This window comes from Crocodylus porosus, unplaced genomic scaffold (assembly GCF_001723895.1).
Source record: "Crocodylus porosus isolate Cpor-Errol unplaced genomic scaffold, CroPor_comp1, whole genome shotgun sequence".
NCBI lineage: Eukaryota > Metazoa > Chordata > Crocodylia > Crocodylidae > Crocodylus > Crocodylus porosus.
In genome coordinates, this window is record NW_017728917.1 from 778,404 (window position 1) to 802,669 (window position 24,266).

The window sequence follows — 24,266 nt, forward strand, 5'->3', positions numbered from 1 at the left end:
CACCTTAGTTTAGTGTGGGGGGTGTGCCATACAGCTCACTCTCCCAGAGGAGTTTCTTTTGGTTGACACGCAGCACTGCACTGAGGCAGGTGCATTGCATCCATATCTTGAGTGCAGCCTGGAAGGAACAGGTGTGGCCTGCTTCACCACAGCACTGCGACACTGTAGACACATCCTCCTGTCCTGTGATGAAGTGGTGCCAGCAGGATGTAATTGCTGCTGGAAGAGCTGTCTTTGAGGGGAGAAGTAAATACAAGGCGTTCACATGACCCCATCTGTAACCCCATCTGTGGGGTGTGGTTCTGGTTCCTGTTGCAGCCCCACGCACCGCAGTTGTGGTAGCAGAGTGCAGACATGCTTTTCTCTCCTGGGGGAGAGATGTGGGGTGTCATGCTCTTGAGACAGCTCTCAGAGACCAATTCTTACCAAAATCATTCCTCCAGCTTCACACCGCACACAACAAAGTCTTTTACCTCCAGGCCTGAGCCACTGCACAGTGCCAGTGTGTTCTGTTAAACAGCAGGCATGCATCACTCCCAAAGCAGCTGCGTTTCAGTCTGCAGAGTGAAAGGATGAGTTTTGTTTGCAGATGATTTCATTAGTGCTTATAGTTCACGTTTCAAAGATACCCGTGCCTATACATATCTGGGCACTAGACTCTTCAGTCATGTATTTCAACATTTTCCCCTTCTGTCTGGAAATATGCATATGTTAAAATACCCAGGAGTCATCTATTTTGACTTCCTCCTATATAATGCGTGCTCTACTGGGATTTTGTAGCTGTCAGATAAGTGTGTTCACAGCCTCCCTCCTGTAACAGCCTTGTTTCTGTTTAGACATATGCCTCCACCCCCTTCTTGTGTTGTTTGTTCATTCACAAGGCCCCTGCCAACTGTTTAAAAGCTCCCGAAGACCCACCAAAGCATTTCTTCTTGATGGGTGGCCTCAAGTCCCAGTAACATTTCTCTTCATCTTATTGACAGTGTTACCCTGCCCATGTGTGGCCAGGGGGAGAGGAATGTGGTCTCATTTATGCTGGCTCTGTTCTGTTGCAGTGTTCCTCGCTGTACGAGGAGAGGTATATTCTGCCTTCCCAGCAGCTCAACTCCCAAGTGGGGTCTCAGGTCCAAGAAACTCATCCCTTACTGGCTGGAGAATGGAAGGTGAGTAACCCATGGGAGTAACCTGAGCTGTTTCTAACAATGGTCTTATGTGTTGACATGTCCTTTTCTGTGGCACTTAAAGAATGTTTAAAGGCACAAAACAACCGCCGGGAGAACAAAGGCATGTGTCATCTGATCTGTTTTTGCTGGTGGCAGGAGATGGAGCTGTGAAGTTGTGTTCGAGGGCTGTAGGATCGCAGCCAATGAGATCCTCTTTGTCTTGGGCTTTTCTGGTTGACAGTTTGCCAGGATTTATGCCGTTTCAATCTAGGCCACAGTTTCTTTGTGAGAATGACTCCCACAGAACAGATCAAAATGCTGCAGCAACATGTTTCCCCACCACCTGTTCTTATCTAGAGAAGAAGCACATACCAGATTAGGTCAAGGGAGGGGGAACCTCTGCCTAGTAGTCCTGCTGAGCACACCCATGTGAGTGAAATAGGATCAAGGTTGGTGAAGAAGTCAAAAGACAGCCTCCTCAGCTAAGTCTCTGTTTTTTCTTTAGATTCCAGAAAACTGCAGGCCCAACATGGAAGAAGGAATCGCACTGTTTTCCACCTTGCTCAACAACAGGCACTTCCTCGTTGTGTTTGTCCACGCTCTTGAGCAACAGAAAGATTTTGCTGTTAGAGACAGGTAAGGGTTTCCTGAGACAAGAGCTGCCCTTGAAAGCGCCATGGGCAGCCAGCGCTAGAGATCAATATCCTCTTTATCCAGATACTGGGTGTGCTGCAGCAGTGCAAGCCTAATCCTGACTCAGAGACCATTCCTAGCCTCAGTGTGGAAGTCAGGACCCATGGCCCATTTGGTTTCCTGGCTTGACCACTGAGCCTACCAGCAGCGGCCAGGTAGCATCACACCCAACCAGCTTCCAAACTGAAATTTGGCAACTTATTTCACATAGGCCTCTGAGCACTTGTCACCGTAGTGGTCACAGCTCTTGGCCTCTACTGGGCTAGTTTCACTTAAACAAATGAAAGAGGCCATTACCAGACCCTAAGTCATCTGGTCACCATGCAGTACTCTTTGTTTTCTTTGGCAGTTGCGCTACATTGGTTTTCTACCCACATAATGGAGCCTGAATGTTGAAAACCTGCTATTTTATTTGATGGGAGTGTCAAAAAAGTCTGGTGGACAGCTTTGCCTGGTATAATTTGCCTGAATAGACTTGTTGTCCTTGGCAATACCTCACGGATGAGGATGATTACTCCCGCAGGTCAAGTACAGGATTATATATGAGTCTTTTAAGTATAGGCTTGTACCATATTTACTATAAAGAATGCACAGGCTGAACATGAGACCCTATAGCGCTGAGAATGTGAGACTTCAACGCATTGGTGAGGATTCATGAAAAAGATCAGAACTATGGCTGTGATCTTGAATTCTTTTGATGTTTTGGCTTTGTAGAATTAACCCAATAATCCTTCTTAACTGCCTTTTCAGGTGTAATCTGGCCTCCTCGCTCACTATTGCCTTACATGGGAAACTGGAGTATTACACCAGCATCATGAAGGACCTCTTGGTGGATCTTATAGATGCCTCCGCTTCTAAAAATCCCAAGCTTATGCTGAGGAGGACGGAGTCTGTGGTGGAAAAGATGCTCACAAACTGGATGTCCATCTGCATGTACAGCTATCTCAGAGTAAGCTAAATACAGCAGTTCAAGCTCTGTGTTGTCCACCTGAGGTTTTAGGGTTTTTGGTGGGAGGTATGAATTAGCTGGCGATCAAGTGCCTACACGTCTGGGTATGCCAGGACATTGGAGTCATTGTTGATTGCCTAGTCACTAGTGATTGATGAGCTCTAGGATCCTCAAAGGTTTAGGTGGAGCAAACAGATGTTTCTTACATTCAGATGTTTCTCTACTATTATCTGGATACCTTCAGCCTGGAATGTCTCAGAAGATCAGATGTCAAACCTAATTTTCTAGTGTGGCTTAGATTTTCCAAAATCACCAGTGGAATAGTTCTCTCACCACTTATCAGGATATTTGTGAGCAGATCCAAAGGGATTTTTTTTAAATACAAAAGCAGCAAACCAAAATGGGTTTTGAGTTTTTAGTCAAAGACCCACTTACTTCTTTCGCCTTGGCAGTGTGCAATACCCCCCTCTCTTGAATGCCAGGGCACAGAATACTGAGACTGACAACAAAATACATTACGTACAAACTTGATTTGCTGGTTGCTACTCTCAAAAAGGAGTATATTTGTGAACTGACTTCAGTCAACCAGAGCAGAGAGGTAGGGGAGTCTGCAGACTTAGAGTTCCAGGTTTTGCTCTTCCTCTGTGCGGGTTCCCACTGGGATCCAGTTGCCCTTCACAAGACCTCCCATCTGCTTGGAATTCCAGCTCCAGCCACAGGCAAAGGGAGAAAAAATTATTTGGGGGGGCTGAGTGTGTGCATGTGCATCCCCCACCCCCCGCCTAGCAGGTAAGTCTGTGGGGGAAGGGCCGTTGGGGGTGCAGATTGAGGCTGCCGGGGTGAGGGAGGGAGTTGGGCAGGGGCTGGGATGAATGGGGCCCCGGTGAGGTGGTGGGACAATCAGGGGGGGCTCATCCAGGAACAAAGGGGGGCTCCCACCATTGTGCACACCCCAGCAGAAGCCGGGGGGGGCACATGCCCCCCCGATCTGTGTGCAGGGCAGAGGCAGCTGCCCCTGTGCACTGGGCTTTGCACCCTGCTGCCTTGAGAGCCACGCAACACCACGTGTGTCCTGCCACTGAGTGGGCAGGGGCGCGGCACAGCCCAGCAGCAGCAGGCACGTGGAGTCATGCCGCTCCCGGGGCAGATGCAGGGGGGCTCAGAGCCTAGCATGCAGCAGCAACCACCTCCACCCTGCACACAGATTGGGGCGACTTGTGCCCTCCAAGCCTCTGTCATGCACAGCAGCAGGAACCCCACCCCCCCTGGACCCTTAGAGGAGTCTCCCAGGCTCCAATTATCCCACTACGTGGCCCAGCCGGGCCCCATTTACCCCAGCCCGTGCTCCTGCCCCTACCTGTGCCCTGCTCCCTCCCTCACTGTGGGGGCCTCAATCTGCCCCCTCTCCCAGCCCTTTCCCCTTCACAGAATGGACTGGTATTTACCTGCTATGCTGGGCAGCCAGTGATACACATGCCAGGCTGTGTGCGCACCCCTCCCCATCTCTGTTGCAGCTGCCCAGAGCCTGTGTCCAGGTTGCCTTGCGGCCCTATCCAGTGCACCACATTTTGGGGGGTTGAGCCCCATTAGCCCTGGCTTTCCACCACTTATGGCTCCAGCATTTGCCAATTCTGGATACTTCAGCAGTGGGGGTTTCAGAAGAACTGAACAATTACCTAAGTCTAATCCCTGGGGAGTCGCTGGGAAAATGCCCACTGCATTCTTGTCAGGGAGTACAGATAGGCCACTATGAAGGTTTTTTCAAAAATTGCACCTTCAAGTTCTTCTTATTGTATAATATTTGTAATAATTGTAATATTATATGTATCACAGAAGCAACGCAATACTGTGTAGGGGTATACTGTCCTCAGACATACCATGAGTTCTTCTGATCCCAGCTGACAATCATTTTATATCCTGAAGGTTGAGAATTTATAACCTCATACTTTTACTGTGTCATTGCTGGCCAATAATATAACAGTTAAAAAGAAATATCAGAATAGGAAGGTCTGGGTTGATGGTAATAGGAGTCTAGCTGTCCCTAGGAGGAACTGTGGAAGGTAAATTTTTACATCTGTTGTGTCTATGCATGCAGTAAGAGCACTTTGCAAAAAAAAAAAATGCTGACCTTTCCTTTTGGAGACCACGTGCAAGACAAGGGAATTGTATTGGCATCTGATCCAACCCAAAGTAACTGCCTAATTTCTGCTAAAAATGGACATTGTGCAAGAAAGCTTTCTGAGACAAAAAGTTGAGTTTTATCATGTGGGACTCGGGACTTGGAAGTTTTACAAAGGAAATTAACAGCAATTGCAGATCTTACATGGTTGCAAGTTCTAACGTGCTGTTTTTTCCTTGTGGCACTGTGCCCCCTAAACAAACAGAGAAAGAGCTGCCATCTGACAGCCCTATGAATAGAGACCACTGATCACACACCTTCTGCTCATCAGATTGGTTGGTGTATTGCCTCAAAGACATGGCTCAGTCCACGGAGCGAGGGCACAGGAAACTGCTTTTCATAGCTGAAAGAGAGCGAGCCACAGATTGTGATTCATAAATGTTAATATAAAACATGAAGCTGGCGTGTTCCTTCCATCCTCACTCTGGCTTTAGCCCAATAGAGAGGAAGATAAAAGACAGATGTTACATAAAGAAGCTTATTCTGAATGAAGACTGTGATAATGCTTTAATTTTATGGCATCCTGGGGAGTATACCAGACCTGGCAAAGGTTGAGGGAAACCTACAGACAGCACGAAACTGAAAGGAAAGCTGTAACAGGACCGCTGTCTTTCGGGTCTTGTTTGTCCTGCTGCAATCTTTAGTGGAAGGAGAGGCAGCAATGACAGAGAGCCACTTGTGCTGCTCAGACCCTTTGCATGTATTATGTATAAATATAAATAAGCATGGCAGCTTCCATTGACTTCAGCTTGACTAGCGAGTGCTCAGCACTTCTGAAAAATAAGCCATAAAGGACTTTCCATCTGAGTAGTGCAGTTATTACTCGTCCCTGTAATTGAGTCCATCTGGGTGCTTAGGGTGCAAGTGTTATGTCTCATTAAAAGCAGAGTGTCCCCTGTTCCACACTGTGGCACTGACCGACAAGCACAACACAATGACTCACTGGCACAACTTTCTGTAGTGCACAGATGTCTCGGCCAGGTCCAGATCTAGCCTGAGCCTGTGAAATCAGGCACAGTGGTGACCTGAAGGCAGCATTTCAGGTTCTGGGTCTCCTGTAGCTTTTTTCTTCTCTCCCTTCTCTGGTCCAGTCTCAGATAATAAAGGTAATACTGATAAAACTCAGGTGAGGACTGCCAAGTGCCTACTGATTCCAGGTACCTCCATTTTTGGATGCCTAACCTAGGATGCTAAAAAGGACAGATGCTCAACGCTTTCCATCAAGTCACCATAAGTCTCACCCAGAATCACTAGTCACTTCAGAAAGGCTTGGCCTTTAGACTGCATGTGAATACAGGGCTTTCCAGGGCTATTTGCTTTGCTCCTCTTATGAAGCTTTCCACGTATAGTAGCCCCTCTGCCCATGGAAAAATAAATTAGTTTATTAGGTTTATTCGGATATTTAGGAAAAAAAATTGCTTTAGGTCTTTCCTCAGTCCTGGTACTTAAGAAAGAAAAGGCAGTGCTGTGTTGGAGGCTTTTCTTTCTTTCTGCTTCACTCAGCCTCATGGCTGGTTTGAGTTATGTTTGTGGTGTTGGTACAGCTACTCCATTCACTTAGAGAAGCTGTCACTTCTTTCAAGGTTTTGATATCGTGTTACCAGTGAGCTCAGAGCATCCACTGCCAGGCACAGGTGTTGTTGGCCTACTGGGCAAATGTGTCTTCAAGTATTACCTACGCTCCATAAGAGAGATCGGTGTGCTGGAAGGTACACTGATCCTTTGGCTCTCACTCCCTTGGGACAGGCTCATGCCATTCGCTTTTCTATCCACTCCACCGCATGGTGTTTGTATGTGGCCAGCCTGAAGCTACAAAAATAAAAGCTATTGTTCTGCTTTTCACCACAGCATATTTCACTTCTTGTGAAATATAAATGTCTTGGGGTCACTGTGGAAGAACAGCTTCATTTTGCAGAGAGCCCTGCCTCTCTCATCTATCCCAGAATTGCTTTGCTGAGGGAGACAGAAGTCAGGAGACTTTGTCAAAGGAAAAACCGTGTCCTGCTGACATGCTGAAGAGGGAAGAGAGTCCATGAGAATGAGAGGTCCGGGGGGGCTGTTCCCAGTGGCAAGAGATGCAGAGGAGAAGGTTTCTTTGCAAACATCAGCCAGATAGTGTGAGAGGGTAGAGGGGACTCTGTTGCTGGACAAACGAACAAGGCCAGGGCAAAGGAGAAACAAAGGGTCTGATTTGGGCATAAAGAAATGCAAATCCCTTCAAATCATGTGAATTGCCCTCAAAGTCTGTAACTTCCATTACCAGCGATGGTCAGACACCTCCATTGTGCAACTCATTTGTGCAAAGCAAACCCACTTCCTTTCACACAGGCAGTTTTTGGTAAAGAAATTTACTGGCCTTCTTGCAGCACTGGACCATGAGACATATGTGACGATGGGTCTGGTTTTAGTTCTTGAATTATCCACATTAATCACAATGTCTATTTGAAACAGCTGCTCTAAAAGGTCCCTTCAGTTCTACAGTGGAAAAATTCCAACGGCTTGTATTTTCCCTTGTAAGTTAACGTTACATGGTTTAAACATTTGTTTTATATTAATGCTCTGCTAAACAGTTCGTCCATTTGTATTGTTGGGGAGAAAGGTTTCATAGCTGTCTGCAAATGGAGAAAGCACTCTTTACAAAATTTAAGACATCGAGTCACGGTTATGAGGGATCTAAACACATCTACCACCTCCTGAATCAGTGGAGATACCATTATGATAACAGTGGATTTGGCTGTGTGTGCTCCACATGTTGGATGGGGAAACCTCAGGAGGCTGGGGTAGGTTCAGACAAGTACCTAAAAGTTTGTAAAGCTTATGCAAATGATTGAAATCTCTGAGTCTGCAAACCTGAGCTGGGCGGCTGAAGTGAAATTATCCATGTCACTACCTGCTACCATTGCTTAGACTGGAAATGCCAGAAGAAGAGCCATTGCTAATTCCTCTGTGCCTGACCCCAGATGGAACCAGAAAGCTCAGAGATTAAATGAAAATGGACAGCAAAGAAATAGCTAGAGGTGGAATATAGTGTTTACAGCTGGAGATTGCCCCAGAACCTGGGTCGGGGGATGGATCTGGATTTGGTTCCTCCCATTACAGAAATGGCAAGTTATTCCAAAAGTCAGGATCTGAAGCAGCACAGCGGTCTTTGGACCAGCAGCTTGGGTTTGGGGCCATCTCTAATATGCAATCCCTTCTGTCAGTGTTTGGCAAGCTCTCGATTAGCCAGAATCTTCTGTGAGAACTAATTTTCACTGGGCCTTTGGAATAAACAAGAGTTTTCCATTGCCCCCTCCCCTGACTTCCCCAGGCATTTTGGAAATACCTCTAATACACTCCCAGGAGGTGATCTCTAACGACACATCAGCCTCATTAATGCAGTAGTAACATGCAAATCCAGTCTGTGCTCTAAATCTTTTTTTTTTTTTATTTCTCCAACTCTCTGTTTAAATCCTGGCATATAAAAATCCAGCACCACATATCATGCACAGAACAGCTCAAATGATGCCAACCTGCACCATGCTTTTCATTACTGCAAATTATTTTAGTGCCCAAGCTAAATCGAAGAGCCTATAATGCTTCAGTCAGAAATTATAAAGAAGGCTCATTAAAAAACATGCACAATAGGCAGAAAAAAGGCTTCAAAATGTGTTTAAAAAAACCCCCAAACATTTTTCTCCTGAATCAGCACTGATCTTTGCTAGTTAAACTTACTTCTCATAATAGCCAACTCCAAAGATGGTCTTGACTGGTTTCCAAGCCTGTTTTCCCCAACAACACTGTAAGGTTCCAGGTTAACTATTTTATCTGCAGCCCCTGCCCACCCAGCCTCCTTTCCCCATCTTTGAAATTTGCTGTCTGATTAACGCTTTTGCAGATTTCCATAACAGCTCACAGCTCCTGGGTTTCAAAGCCAAGAAGACAAACACAGAAATAGCATCTAACAGCCTGAGCATTGTAGTTTATTTCCTGTGCAGTAGCTCTGATGGTTAGACCTTGATCTAACCATTGCATTAAGGTCTGAAATACCAATCGCAGTTATTTCTAGGCTCTTTTTTTCCTCAAAGGCATGTTTAGATACTCAAGAGTTGGTCCCATGGTCAGAGCCAGCCAGTAAGATAGAGGTTAGTTGGAAGAACTAAATAGAAACTCTCTCAACAGAATTCACACAGTAGATTTTTGCTGGCAACTTTATGACTAAGGTATAATATATCTCTCGTTGAGATTTTGGAAGAGTTTGAAAACAGGAGCAATGAAAAGCATTCATGACTTGCATGATGTAAGGAGTTTAAAGAGAGGCTCTGGACCAGAAATTCAAATCTAGACTGAGCCACTTCTAAACTGGGTAGGGGCTGAATCCAAATGCCCACAAGCTCCTTCTGAAGTTGCAAGGGGAGGTGGGGGGGTAGGTCTGAGTGTAGCACGTAGTTTCACCCCTAGCAAAGGAATCCCTGATTCATCACAAGGTCAGCGGGAAGACTGTTAAGCAACAACTGCAGTTTGGTGTGGTTACAAGAGCCCCAAAATCCAATCGCATCCGTGACGTAAGGAGGTGTATTTGCATGTTCCTACTGCAATATGGACTCAGCTTTAATGTCCCTGACTCCTGCTCTTCTCTGTGAACCAAAATCCTCTCAATGCCTTCAATTTTCCCATCTCTAATCAAGACCTTTGACATCTCTCATTCCCATAAGAAACTCATCCAATACACAGCCATACCTTCCTCCATGCGCAGTGTTAGCTCTGCCATTGTGATTACTGATGCTCTGTTCCAGAGGAGTATGGCAGGAAGCTGAACTCCCCCAGAAGATCCAAGTAAAGTCTCCACTGATCCTAGGAAATGTTGCCCTTGGAAAATTAAATATATGCTCCATGGCACAGATGGCATGTGCCCACCTACAGCCTTACTGTAGCATCTTCACATCAACTGTACTGAGTACAGCAGAATCAAAACTGACATCAAACTAATTGCTTTAGCAATTATAAGGCAATTAGAATAGAAGAATCACTGAGTCTTAATTAAGAAGCAGACTGAACAGGATCTAGCAGCTCCCAGTTCAGAAATATCAAAATAATCTGATATCTGTTGTCTTGGGGAGAGTTTCAGATGGCAAGGATGCATGTGTGAGTCTGTGTGTGTATGTGTGTGTCTGCTTCAGAAAAAAATACAAATGTGTAATAGTTTGCACTTGTCTCATTTGAAGAAAATTACACATGAACATTAGGCAGGACGGGATGTTCTCCAGTACTGAAAAGTCTCTTAAGAAAATACATTATGTTTCTAATGCATCCTCTGGAATGGATGTATTGCATATGAGTGGATCAGAAAAGTGGGTATAAATACATGGAGGTGAGCTGTATGGAGGATGGCCTTTATTGTTGTTGATGACTTGCAGCCTCATAATGAACCGTACGCCAGAGGGGATATAGTCATGTTGAATGTAGTATGCAATTCACTGCTTTTTACCTAAGACTGCAATCTGGTTCTGACCCAAAAGGCAGGATCTTGCCCATCCATGGTAACCTTGTTCAGTTGTATGGGTCAGCATGATTTAAACAATCACATTTTGCCTCCCTAAAATTCCAGCTCTGACTTTACATGGACTTTACATCCATCATCCTTTCCCACCTCCTGTCCTACCTGCTGTATACTACTGTTGTGCATTGTCAGGGCTGGACCCTGAGAAGTACCAAGCAGTTTTTATGAGATAATGAATGCCTTCAGTTCCCAAGACATTTGGTGGGAGCTGAGAGCACTGAGTACTTTCCACAGGTTTCTCAGCACCAGGTATGAATCAGTCCCATACTCACACTGTAAATGGTCAGTATTATGATGCAGAGAATCTTGCAGTCTGAAGGATTTTCCAGCGCTTATTTATTTACTTTATTTCCTTTCCCTCCAGGAGACAGTTGGGGAGCCCTTTTTCCTCTTGATCTGTGCTATCAAACAGCAAATCAACAAGGGCTCCATTGATGCCATCACTGGCAAAGCCAGATATACCCTCAATGAAGAATGGCTCCTGAGAGAGAACATCGAGGCAAAGCCAAGGGTAAATGAGTCTTGTATACCTCAGTGAATCCAAGTGATACTATATCTGGATTCTGCAAGTATCTCGCTACTATTTAAAGATCAGTTTGCCATTGCAGTCTGCAGACGTTAGTGTATTAAAGTGAAGATGTGCAAAACACGTGTGTAAGTGTGCACCTAGCAATCGGATCAGACAGTTGTGCACAGGAAGGATTTACCATCTCCATACAGTTACCCACTTTGAATGTGTAATTGTAATAATTTGTCCCAGGTAAACATACAGCTGTGCATGTGCTCTGTATAGGCAATGGTATGTCTCACTTTATAATGACCTAGAAAAAAGGGACAAGAGAGAGATCCAGTCTGTCTCTTGGGTGGCTCAGACAAGGGCGGGGAGTGACAAATAGATATGCAGACTGCTCGTCAACAATGAGAAGGGTCAAAAACAATAATCTGCGACTTCGTTGCCTGTGAGAAATTGCCAGCTGTAAAGCTGGAGGCCTGGTGTAAAGGCTTTTTAGAGGAATTGCACTGAAAAGTGATCTTACAAACTGCCTTCCCCAGGGAATAAGACAAGACTACAAAAAGTGCCTACTTGAAGGGACTTTGTTTCTGACAGAGCATGCAGCGGACAGACCTTTCCAGAGCCTGGCCAAATTCTGGTTTCAATTAAGCTAGTATAAATCTAGAGCAACCCCACTAAAAACAATGGGGCTTCTCCAGATGCGCACCACTGTAACAGAAAGCCAGATCAGGCTGCCTATCCTGAGCTGCGTCTCCGCAGATTCCTGTAACCAATTGGCCTGTAATTTACTGCACAGGCTGAGGGGGGTTAGCAGCAGGACACTAGGTATTAACTTTCTCAGCGGAGATGGTAACTTCCTATGTCTGAGCAGGAGAAGCTTTGCTGACCCTTTACATACCAGTAACAGGAATAAAAGCTAAGTGTAAATTATGCAGCTGGGAAGAGGGTGAGACTAGGAGTTGTTCAGACTCATTGTCAACCCTTCCCCCTGCCAGGCTGCTGGTAACTGAAGTACTGCTTTAAAAGCCATCTGCACATTACACTTTAGAAGAAAAACAAGATTTCATTAAATGTTAAAGGAAAATGTGATGCGATCTGTGCACTTATACCCTGTTCATCACCCTGCACGCTGGAGGAGTCTGCTTCCCAGGGACACTCTGCAAAGGAGCCCCAGGGCTCTGGGCACCAGCCTTGAGCTCCTGTGAAAAGTCAAGGCACAATTCTTGGATGTGCCCCTTATTTCACACCTGCAAACATGATGGTATTCAGATGCTTTCCTGACTGTGCCTGTAAATCAGGCAGTTCGACATCTTAATGATATTAATTGCACACATAATTGCACCCATAATTATTTGCATCCAAGCTGTGGGCACAAAATAGGAGCTAAGGCTGAGGTCCTTTCAGACTCATACCCAGGATGTTGGCAGACAGGTTAGGGTTGTACTAATTAGAAAGTGGCTTTTGATGAGACAGCCACCTTTCCTGCCCCATGATTGGCTGATAGGGCTTTGTATTCTGGAGCGTCTGTGCTCGCTGTTGTGACTGCAGCGTGGTCCAATCACCTGAGTATTCAGGCGGTTTTACAGCCAGCAGCGATTCCTCCTCCCCACCGTTGCAGCAGGACTCCTCTCCAACCCCCAAAGCCAGCTCAGGCGTGTCTGCACTACATTCCAGTCACACAGGCACAGATACAGCTCACATCATGCACCTCAGGGCAGCGCATTCCTGGAGTAAGCCAGCACAGCGCCATCGCCTCCTGTTTCGTGGTGCCTGCTTACCCCAGTACTGAACCTGACCTGGGACCCAAAGCAGCAGAGCGCTTTTGAAACAGAGATTCTGTTCATGATGCCAGGGACGGCTGTAGCAGAGACCACTGACTGCTCCCTTGTCTCTGCAGAGAAGCCAAGGACATAGGCCACAGAGACTGAATTCTCTCGCCTGGTCCTTGCAGGTCAGGGCAAAGGCGCATTAGCTGGGGCAGCATGGGGAAGCTTGCATTGTTGCTCCCCCTGCTCTCCTGACTGAATAATTGAAGGGAATAAATAGAGGCTTCAGTCTGCAGGGCTGTAAATCAGCACAGGAACTCAGCTGGATGCTTTGTTCAGTGTGATCTGGACGCGCAGTGCATGGAACGTGCCAGTGTGAGCTCTCTGACCTCTGCTTCCTTGCTAACCAGCAGACCTGTCCCAGGGCCTCCAGCCTAACCCTGTCTCTCCCCACAGAATCTCAATGTGTCTTTCCAAGGCTGCGGGATGGACTCCCTGAGTGTCCGGGCCATGGACACAGACACCCTAAGTCAAGTCAAGGAGAAGATCCTTGAAGCCTTCTGCAAGAACGTCCCGTACTCCCAGTGGCCGAGGGTAGAAGACGTTGACCTGGGTAAAGATCTCTTTCCACTTGAATCCAACAGACCCTATTTTCAGGCTGGAGTAGTTGCTCTATACAGTACAGTGCCCAGTGACACCAAGGAGCAGCTGTCAGCCCTGGGCATCCATATGAGACAGCTGGGTGTAGCAACATTGGGGCAGACCTGGAGGAGACTGCACCTGCTCCTGAGGCGATGTGATCCCCAGGAACAAGCTGTGTGGCCACCTTCTACGTCCTGACACATGAGGTGCTGTCAGCTAAGGTGCAAGGAATCACTGCTACTTACACATCAAGTAATTGGGACAAAAGCTTAGGAGAGCCAAGGTCCCTTTTACCTGCACCTTATGAAATCCTGTACAGTACTGAACTTATCTGGCCCCTCAGAATACTACCCCTTTGTAGCTCCTTCCTCTCAGTTGCAGCCACTGGTACCCACATACAGTTGGGTAGTGGACATCACCTTAGAGGTTTGGATGTTTCATTTACCGCCTCAGAGGACCTTCTCTTGTTCCCAAGAGTCAAGAGTTATCTGCACCTTAACCATACCCAGGGCAGAAAGGGAAAGCGGAGAAACAGCTGTGCTCTGTGAGTTGCCCAGCAGCTGGCCTGGCCTTGGGCCCTATTCCAAATGACTTGGAAAGGTGACTGTGGCCACTGAGTGTGTGCCTGGAGGAGGGAATGACAAGGCCACTGGAAGCCAGTGTCACAAGTAGCCACAAGGGGTGTGCGCCATCCTGCCCAAACGCTGGGTGCTCGGCGCTTGTGCGGTCAACAGGTGGGCAGCTGAGCCGAGGCGGTGCTGGCACATCTCTCCAGCTCCTCTGGTAGGCTCTGCTTCTCCCCACATGGCGGATGTGTACTAGCATTTGAAGCCTACAGGCAGTCATCCCCACTCCCTGCCCACTCTGTGGTACCCCACCTCGAGTGTGGACACAGGGGCCAGACTGCAGTGCTGGGATTCATGCAGGATGAGGCCTCAGGGGTGTGCACTTGCCATGTCTCCTCAGGTGAAGCCCTCTGCCCCTCCTCAACACTATACCATCCAATGTGGGCTCAGCCCCCCACACCGTTTTCGGCCCCAGCTGGGAAGTTGCCCTTGGCACTTCCCTGGCTACTCCTGAAAGGTTTCCTGCCTCAGGCTTTTGAGCAGCATCTGCCTTGCAGCTGCATGGCAGAGCAAAGCCCTCCTGAGACCTGAAGTTTGAGCCTGAAGCCCGAGTGCTCTGCAGTGAGTGTGGCATCTCCATATTAGAAGCAGTTTGCATCCCCCAGTCCCAGCTGCCTGTGCTCCCCTCGGCCTGGCTTTTCATGCTATCCTGTCTCTGCATTTAGAATGGTTTGCCTCGAGCACTGACAGCTACATCCTGCGGGACCTGGATGACACATCCGTGGTGGAGGATGGCAGGAAGAAACTCAATACACTGGCACATTACAAGGTAAACCAGCAAGGGCTTGGAGAACTTGCCTTCCTTGGAGCGCCTCTGTCCTCCGGGAGGAGCTGCGACTCCCCTTCCAAGGAGGATTAGCAGAAACAAGCAGAAAAGTTGCCATAGCTCCATGAGAGCTTCCGGGGAACAGACATCTGCCCTGGCGAGAAACTCGTTAATATTGCAACACATTGGAGCTAATTAAACGCTCTTCATGCAAAACAAGTTATGACTGACAACAGAAAAGGCTTCTATTCCCGATGGCCACCATCCACAGTGATAAACATCACGCTGCTTCTGATCCCCATTCCTGCAGAAGTTGCTGGCAGGGTTGCCCGTGAGGGTCCTGAGGGCTGGGCTGGGTGAGGCTGTGGGCGTGCTGAAAAGCTGCCCTGTCAGACGAGTGAGGTTTCTGCACTCAGGATAGGAGTGCTTTCCTGACCATTTCCAACATTCAGAATTAAACAAAACCAGGAGGTTTTATTTGCTTGTTCAGCTCCACATTCCCCCGTTGCGCTGGGAACGTGCTTCCCATCACAACGTACCAGTGGGTGGAAAACCAGGAATGAAACCAACCGGTTTTATTCGTGCTGTTGTTTGTGTGACAAGAGTGTGGGGGCATCCCGGTCCCAGACAAGGCTTCTCTTGTGCTGGGGTCCCTGCTCTAAACACTTCACAGTCTGACATTAGCTTCATTTTCCCTTTGGAGTAAAGCAAGAAGTAAACAAATGGCTTCTAAGAGGTGTGATGCCATTTTCTTTTCAGTTGCTTTTTTTGCTACCTCCTAGGCATGTATCTAGCTCAGGGACCTGTCTGGCTCCTGTGCCTGAGCCTATCACCATCTGTAATGCCTTTATCCTCACAATACCAGTCTGAGGTAGGAAAGAGCTGCTATCCTTGGGAGTAGCTCAGCAAACTTAAGTGATGTGCCCGCGGTCACAGAGGCAGCCTGTGGGAAAGCAGGGAACTGAATGGGGAGCCCAGGTCTTAATGCCTGGACTGTTCTTCCTCGTGATGTAAAATGGGCAGTGGTCCCTTACCGGAGGCCCTGGCACAAAATACAGTTCTTATCTTGATGGCACAGCTTGATTCCAGTCTGCCCTCCATGCTCTTGGTAGGTCAGAGGAAATGAATGGTGCGTCTCGCCCTCTGTCATTAGCTCCTAAGGCCAGGTTCTTGTTCTCGTGCGCTAGTATTGTCACTTGGACTGCAGCAGCCTGTTACTGCCATCCCTGACACGACTGCATCGTTCGGAGGATGCTGCCCCTCCCATATACACACACATCCGCCCCACAGAGCCGTCTCTCACCTACGAGCCCGACCCTTCTTTAATGGCCTCTGCCTCATCTGGGCCGATCCTTTCCTTTGCAGATCCCTGAAGGTGCCTCCCTGGCAATGAGTTTATCAGATAAGAAGGACTCCACGCTAAGCAGGGGTAAGCGGCTTCCCTCCCACTTTCCCTGGCTGTGATGTCAAGACATTTGTTTTTAGAGGTGGGAAGTGGGATTCCTGTTGGGGTTCGGGAGCTGTGCCTGTCTGGACCCCTCTCACCTCTGGCTGCACGGTGTGGGGTTAACCCTTTCTGTGCTGGCTGCAGTCCTGCGAGTGTCGTTGCCCCCGTGGTGTCATCCTCTGAACATTCGTGCACAGCCATTCAGGCAGTGGTGACAATCAGCCTGCCCTGCTCTCCTCTCTGCCTGGAAGGGCGGCTGACACGCAGGCCAGGCGCCATCAGCCTGGGAGACGGGGCACACGTTCTAGCAATGCCTGGCTGCCTTCAGTTTCAGCTGCCTGTTTCTCTTGCTCAGGGCTGCACCATGTGGCAGACTCATGCGTTGTGACCCTCTTTGGCAGCCAAGCCCTGAGGCAAAACTGAGTACAATTAAGATTGGGGAAGGGCCCCCCTGCATTTGGCCTCAGGATTCAATTTGTGCTCTCAGCCGTGTCTGGCACAGCACCCACTTCTGAGCCAGCCTGTGACAAAGGGACAGATCACTGCCTCCGTCCTCGGGAACCCGTCCAGCCCCACAAGGGCCTCGGTGGTCTTCCAGCTGGCACTGTTTGCCCACTGGGGCCTATGATTAGCCTGATTAGACCATCAGCAAAGAGGCACTTGGCCCTGTGGAAACAGCAGACAATCAGCTCTCGTACACCCCCTCCTTCCCATTGGATTCCTTATTCCCGAGAGGCGGAGAGCCCTGGGTGACCTGACCTGGCCACAGGACACTGAAGCTGTAGGACCTCCTGTGATAAAATCTTGCCATGCACATGCAGACCGCGCAGCAGGAGTGACAGCCAGAGAGACAGAAGGACAGAGCAGGGACACTCAGAGCTCTGTTGGTGGCAACCCATGGCTTTCTCTGAACAGCAGCCAAGGAACTGAAAAAACCAGGGGAATCCAAGTCTCTGGGAGAAGTGCCACAGCAGGATTTTGGCAGGGCTGTGTGGAGGAGCCCCAGGTCTGGAAGCTGCCCTGAATCCAGTCATTTGGTTACCAGACTGGGTGGCATAAGGTCATTGCTGTCAGTGCTGCTGACTAGGCCCATATGTGTTACCTCATACTTGCATGGCTGCCCTTGAGTCAAGAAACTGTCCTGGTTCCAGGTCTCTGCTGGTATTTCACATGAGGCTTGGGGCAGAGGAGCTGTTAGCCAAATGGGTGGTTTCCAGTGGGCAGATGGACGTTTCAGTGGTTGAGCCACGTGTGAGTCCCTTTGACATCCTGACAAGCGGGATGCTTCCAAACTTCTGGTTTCAGCTTTTGAAGGATTTTGCAAAGTGCTTGCAAAAATAAAATCCCATTGGTTCTTGTGACCCGCTTTTGCTTCTCCCAGAGGTGTAGAGGAGGACTGCAAGGTGTTTATTCTTGAACAGTGTGGGTGGAGGAGCAAGGAGGGTTAGTCTTAGGAGCTGTTACTTTAGAAATATCTGAATCAACACGTTTCCTCTCCTCTGTACTGTAGAATGCTTGAGGGAACAGGGTTGCAATTCCCCCAAACTTCAGTGTGAAACTATTTGAATCTTTCACAAAGAATGCTTTTCTCCCAGGTGATTGCTAGCGAGGTTGTCACTAAACACATGATCGTGAAAACAACATTGAAAAGGAGTCTGAAACCACCTGATTACAAATCCCTTCCCTTCTCATTTAGCCAGGTCCAAACACCTGTGAACCTCCAACTCTTTGTCACTAAAGCCAAGGTAGACAAGAAGTTGATATGAAGAAACAATCAAAGCACCCCTCCACCATCTTTTAGGTCTTCTTCACACTCAGACGTGAAGAAGGAGGACACAGGCCCAGTGTTGTTTGCCTCTGCAGAGCACTTTTAAGCTGCAAGAAGGTCACTGCACTGTTTGGGGCAGAGAGGCAGACTGTAAGGGCTGAAGTGGGAAGGACACAGAAGAGTCCAAGCGCCAGCCTTCTCCTGTGAGCTGGGGTTGAGAGTGGCTGAAGCAGGGGGTCTGGCTCGGGGAGAGAGGTCACCGCAGGCCCTTCCTTGAAGGACATACTCGGAGGCTAAAGGAGGTAGAACCTACAGAGCGAATGAACCCTGGCAGGATGCATGTCTTAGTGGGTCTCTCCTTGTAGCTACTGACCACCAGCTCAGGCTGGATATCAGGAGGTGCTACTTCACAGTCAGGGCAGCTAGGACCTGGAACCAACTTCCAAGGGAAGTGGTGCTCACCCCTACCCCGGGGGTCTTCAAAAGGAGGCTAGATGAACACCTTGCTGGGGTTGTTTGACCCCAGCATTCATTCCTGCCCATGGCAGGGGGTCGGACTTGGTGACCTGCTCAGGTCCCTCCCGTCCCTGCCAACTATGAAACTAGGAAGCTTCTGAAAGCAGCAGCCCTTGCCTGCAAACAAACAGTTGCAACAGCCTTTGGCAGCCTGAACTAGGCAACACAGAGAAATCAGTTGCCTTTTCAAGATGAGGTGATAAGAGGCTGTCTCTGAAATCTGAGTCAGTTTGTAATGAGGTGCAGTCCGGCAATGATTAATGCCGAAGTACAGCCAAGGACAAGCATAATGAGGTCTATCTGAGTGAGCTGAGCTCTGGCCTGGATGCCAGAAACTCCTGGGATCTAATCGTGACTTACATGGTCTTCGGGCATGTCACTTGCCTTGGCTCCCCATCTGTAAAATGGACGTAATTCCCTTGGCAGTATTATGCTCGGGATTAGCCACCCTCCTGTGGTCCAAAAGCACTAAGTACAGCATCTGCTTTTCTCCCCACAAGCCCTTGGGCTTTTTAGTGGCGAATGCTCTAGCAGACTAAAGCAATGTGTCTCTTTCTCTTCTTTGCAGTGAAGGATTTGGATACCGAGAAATACTTCCACTTGGTAAGTATCCCATTCGCAGCATGGTCAGGGGTAATGGCTCTCCCACTGTGTGTGGCCCAAGGTGTTTTTCTTAGAGGTCACTTCTGCCATCCCTCCCCCCCTTCCTGCATGTCCTCTGTGGGGAGTGTCTGCTTGGATTCAGGACCCTCTCACCAGGAAACTGCCTGACTGACAAGGTACAAATAAAGAAGGGAGAAGGCAGTCACAAATCCCAAGAACAACGTTTCACCAAGCCCTTTCTTGCGGCTGTAAAAATAATTGCTTAATGAGGGGAGTGTGGTGGGAGGGGAGGAGGCTGTGGCTAAGTGGAAGTTTTAGTGCACAGTTATGGAACGAACCTCCCTTGCAGCAGTGGATGAACATAGAAGCAAAGAGCAGAAACGCTGCGTATAGTTTATTGTCACAGGCAAGGGTAGGAATGTTTTCCATATGTACAGGACGCTCGAGCAGATGTATTTGTCAACCTGCCAGCATGCCGGCTTGGGATCAGGCCTGCCCAGGGGGCAGGTGGCCAAGACCTTTGTGGTTACTGCATTGTTTGGGTATTGAGATAATAATTGAACACACGTTACTTTTGGCAGAGAGAGGGAGAGCTGAGGCTTTATCTTAATCTTGATCATCATCTCATACATATTTCTACATATTTCACCGTTACAATGGCTGCCAATGCACAGATATGGGGAGGCAGTGGTTATGCTTCAGAAAATTGAATTCACTGCAAAAATATAAGCTTGATCTCTGCAAAGTACTCAGTCCCTGGCACAAAGAGGTTCAGCCTGACCATTCTCTCAGTTGATTGTGACTTATTTTAGCAAGAGACAAAGGGCCTAGTTTTCAGCTGGCTTCAATAAGCGCAGCCTCCTTCCCTGCAATGGAGCCACAGCAATTTCTACCTGCTGACAATCTGGCCCAAAGTGGGGGTAGGTAGGTTCACATAGCCTTGATTCAAAGTCTTAGACTGATGTAAATTAGAAGTAATTGCACTGAAGTCAATGGTGTAAAACCAACAGGAAGGAGGAATCATATTCAGTGTTATGAATATGTCACTGGTGCCCTCCATTTCAGCTCTTGGACCCTTGTTATTTCAGATTATATGACAGAAGAGGAGAAAATCTTCTTTCTTGATGATGCCATCACTATGGGGCTGGAGCTCTGTGTGTGATAATGGCTGATGGCTCCCTTCCTTCTATGTTCACTTGCCACTGCCCCTCAGAGGGTCCAAAGGCATGGTCGAGCCCCTACATGGACAGTATGCATCTTACATGGCTGCTGAGATGACAGCAAAGAGCAGGGATTGCCAGTGGCCTATGCTAGCTGCCTTGGAGAAACAGAGCATTCAAAAAAACAGCATGGTCTAGTGGACTGAGCATGAAGCTAGAAGCCAGACATGCCTGACTCTGAACTCCAGCTCTGCCCCTGAAACGCTGCATGAGGTTGAGCACATCACAGTACCAGTAATACTATTTCCCTGCCCCTCAGAGGGGATGAGAGTTGCTTAGTTAACATTTGCATAGCACTTTAAAGGCACTTTGTGTTGTTAAAAGTTGTAAAGAACAAGGAGGCATATATGGGAATCAGAAAATATTTTTTGCACTTTAATTCTTTCCCTACTAACATCCATACACTCAGCTGAAAGCAATGATAGTGATGAATATTTTAGACCCAGCATTCCTTTAAACAAGTTTATTCGGTAGGAGTCCTCAGTGCAAGATGCTCCAAAGGCGGGAATCATAAGTATATTTTTTTGCATTGAACCAGGTTCTTCCAAGTGATGAATCGACTGAACATAAGAAGTCCCACAGGCAGAGCCATAGAAAAAAAGTCCTACCAGAGATCTACCTGACCCGGTTGCTTTCTACAAAGGTAAGAGAAACTGGGATTGTGTGAGTTCCAGGTAATGGGAAGCAGAAGTGCTGTTTGTAATCTGTTCTGAAAAGTGAGGTGTTATTTTAAGCAAGATCAAGTTTCTGGCCTGAGTAGAGATGGGTCCTCAAGTGTCCCATACTGTGGAGGAGATGGGAAGCCTGACTTTCTGACCACTTTCAACCAGCAGAATTTCCCGCTGAAAACAAGCCATACCCTCCTGCCTTCTCACCTGACTCTGCACTCAGGGAAGGGGCTCTGACACCTTGGAGGGTCAAAACCCAGCATTCAGATCTGGTGTTCAATTCGGGACGAAGCGGAGAACTTGTTCAATCTGGATTCAGATTTGGACTTCCCTGTGCTCTGGGGCTGTTCACATCCAGGGCTTGGCACCCATCCTCAATCCCAGCATGTTTAACTGGAGCACAGATCATAAGACTGGCCAGCAGTTTCCAGTATTCTCTTCTGTTTACTGTGCAGAACCATCACAGATGTGTGAGATCCCAGCAGCGGAGAAAGGGAACCTCAGTGCCAAAAGACATTAGATCCCAACTAAAGTTAATTGTATCACCATGCACAAACAAATCTTTCCCTCTCCACTTCTGCAACTCCTTCCTCCCTGAACTTACTAAGCTGGCAGCTAAGGGTCTCCTACTTGTGAAGAACAAAAGCAGCCCTTAGGGAGTTGTAACTTGGTTTCAGTTGTCCCTGCTTTCCCATTCCCTGCTCAATACTGTGTGTGTGTGTTTGTCCCACAGGGCACCCTGCAGAAATTTCTGGATGACTTATTCAAAGCCATTCTCAGCATCCGAGAAGACAAGCCACCTGTGGCCATCAAGTACTTCTTTGACTTCCTGGAAGAGCAAGCAGAGAAAAGGGGAATAATGGACCCTGATACTTTGCACATTTGGAAGACTAACAGGTTTGGAAGAGGAGACTGTTCTTTCCTTTTTTCCAGCTCCCAGGACAAGCGGATTCAAAGCATGGGGCAGAGACCTGGGTAGTAAACATGGGCCTCCCAGGGTGCTCATTAGGGCAGACAGCAAAATGAGGAGGAAAACTAAGGGTAAGACAGGTGAGAAGACCAAGAAAGGATGGGAAAAGCAGATGGGTGAAGGGGACAGCAGGTTGCATTTAGAAATCATGAGTCAGTCCCACACGCCCTGAGATGGTCGAGTACTTGGGTTCATTTCTGTTGCCTCTAGCTTCTGAACCTTTAGGGTGACATTTTCAGTCTTATCTCTGCAACCAAGAAGACTAGAAACCTATGTGTCGCAAAAGCTGCACTGATGTGACTCCCAGAGTTGGCAGTACCGTATCATAACACTCACTATAAAGTCATGAGATTTGGCAACACAGGTCCAGCTAGCAGATAAGTAGCTGAGGCCCAGAGTGCCAAGGGGAGGGTTGGAGGTCATAAAAAGGAGCACAGAGCCTGAGGGGGAGAGAGAGACACAGCAGGGGATAAACTGGAAGGAGGCTCAGATATTTTAACTGGGGAGAAACAGAGAAATCAGGAGGTTCAGCAGAATAGAGCATGTGAACTTGGAAGAGAGGCTCAGCCCACCATCGAAGGAAAGAACAGCTACCCCTGATGTAGCTGCAGAGGGAATAAGCACCCCCAATTTGTGGCAATTAAAAAATGTCTTTTGCCTAGAAAAGTCAGTGTATGGAAATGAATGCAAATTACCTCTGAGTTAGTATAAGTGCATGCAGATTTGATTGTTAGATTTTTTTTGAGGGGCCAGGATAGACACGTTTGCTACTAAGCTGCAGAACCTTTCACTCCCAGCCACCACTTCTAATCTGGGTCCAGTTAGTGGATGGCAGTTCCCATCAGATCCTCATTCTTCAGCTTAAAAATTAAACTTCCCTTTAGCTGTAAAATACCTGCCTGCCATTTCTAGCTCAGCAGGGTGAGGAAAGCACATAGTTATAACTGCAATTAAATAAGAAGCCTTGTTTCCATTCCCCCCCCCCCACACACACACACTTTTTATTCATTTTCTTTCCCTGTTGCTTCCCCATCACTGCTGTTTCTAATTCTTTTGTTGTGAGGGAGTGACCTGGAGAAGTCCATTTGACCTGTGTTTCTGATGTCTTCCCTTTGCAGCCTACCTCTGCGATTCTGGGTCAACATCCTGAAGAACCCCCAGTTTGTTTTTGACATCGACAAGACTGACCATATTGATGCCTGCCTCTCCGTCATTGCCCAGGCCTTCATTGATGCCTGTTCTCTTTCCGACTTGCAGCTGGGCAAGGTACAGATTGGCAGAGCCCCTCCCCACCCACCCCAGCTCCTGCTGAGATAGACAACCCCCTTTCAGCGTCGGGAGAGCTGCAGTGGGCAGCAAGTAAAACTGTCATCATCACTGGATGTTTCATTCACCCCAGTTTCACTTCAGTGACTTCAGCCAAGTGACTCTGGATTTACCCTGGTGGAAGTGAGATAAGAATTAAAATCATTAAAGAGTGCTGGTAGCTGGTTTGCAATCAGGCCTCTTTAGAGCTGGTCTACACTTAGAAAGTTGGGCTTGGTATCCATCGGTCTCAATAGGGCCTGAAAAAGTTTTGCTAGCCAGTCAACATAGCCATGCCAGGAAAGGCCCCACCATATGTTGCTAGAGGTCTGCTGGAAAGCTCTTCTAGTGCAAACACAGTTTAGCTTCATCTGCAGACCCTGTGTACCTGATTCTGCTTGATGGTGCTGGTTTTACCCTAGTGTAGCACCGCTGTTTTTAGAGAAGCTGCTCCTGATGCACACTGATTTAGAGAGGCCAGGCTCCAGGCTGAGATGTCAGTCCTCCCCAAGATTGTATGTTGCTGAGGCTTCCTTTTGCACAGTTTTTATTCCTTTACTTCAATCACCATTGTGATTTTGGACCTGTTATGTGGCTTGACCTCTACTGGCCCGAAACCCTCCACCCCTTTACCATGTGAACAGTTTAAGTGAAAGCCTGGAAGTAATGGACTCTAAGCGTGCAACAGCCTAGGGAGTTAGGGGTTGGTTCTCATCTCACTTACACCAGCTTTATCCCCAGTATAACTCTTATTTTGCCCCAGCCTGAGATCAGATCCAAGGTCTGTATCTGAGCAAGCCAAAAGTTGGGGGAGGGGGGGGGCCGGTGAGAGAGAGATTGCTCTCTCTATGGTTCAGTGTTGACATATGAAACTTCCCGACGTAAATAAGTTTTATGAGCACAGGTTTAATTCACTGCTGTTCAATGCTGGC

General features: G+C 47.9%; 1 protein-coding gene across 1 annotated transcript in view; it reads left to right on the forward strand.

Annotated features, from left to right (window-relative positions):
* The window catches only part of PLXND1 (plexin D1), a gene marked incomplete at its 5' end in the record, with an annotated part of 117,830 nt that overhangs the window by 87,387 nt on the left and 6,177 nt on the right, over nucleotides 1–24,266 (forward strand). The window contains 11 exons of the mRNA XM_019536986.1: nucleotides 1,056–1,163; nucleotides 1,669–1,799; nucleotides 2,607–2,805; nucleotides 10,888–11,034; nucleotides 13,260–13,416; nucleotides 14,737–14,840; nucleotides 16,203–16,266; nucleotides 19,137–19,171; nucleotides 20,930–21,034; nucleotides 21,793–21,956; nucleotides 23,148–23,295. Coding sequence (XP_019392531.1) covers nucleotides 1,056–1,163; nucleotides 1,669–1,799; nucleotides 2,607–2,805; nucleotides 10,888–11,034; nucleotides 13,260–13,416; nucleotides 14,737–14,840; nucleotides 16,203–16,266; nucleotides 19,137–19,171; nucleotides 20,930–21,034; nucleotides 21,793–21,956; nucleotides 23,148–23,295 — 1,362 coding nt within the window. The remainder of the gene's footprint in view (nucleotides 1–1,055; nucleotides 1,164–1,668; nucleotides 1,800–2,606; nucleotides 2,806–10,887; nucleotides 11,035–13,259; nucleotides 13,417–14,736; nucleotides 14,841–16,202; nucleotides 16,267–19,136; nucleotides 19,172–20,929; nucleotides 21,035–21,792; nucleotides 21,957–23,147; nucleotides 23,296–24,266) is intronic.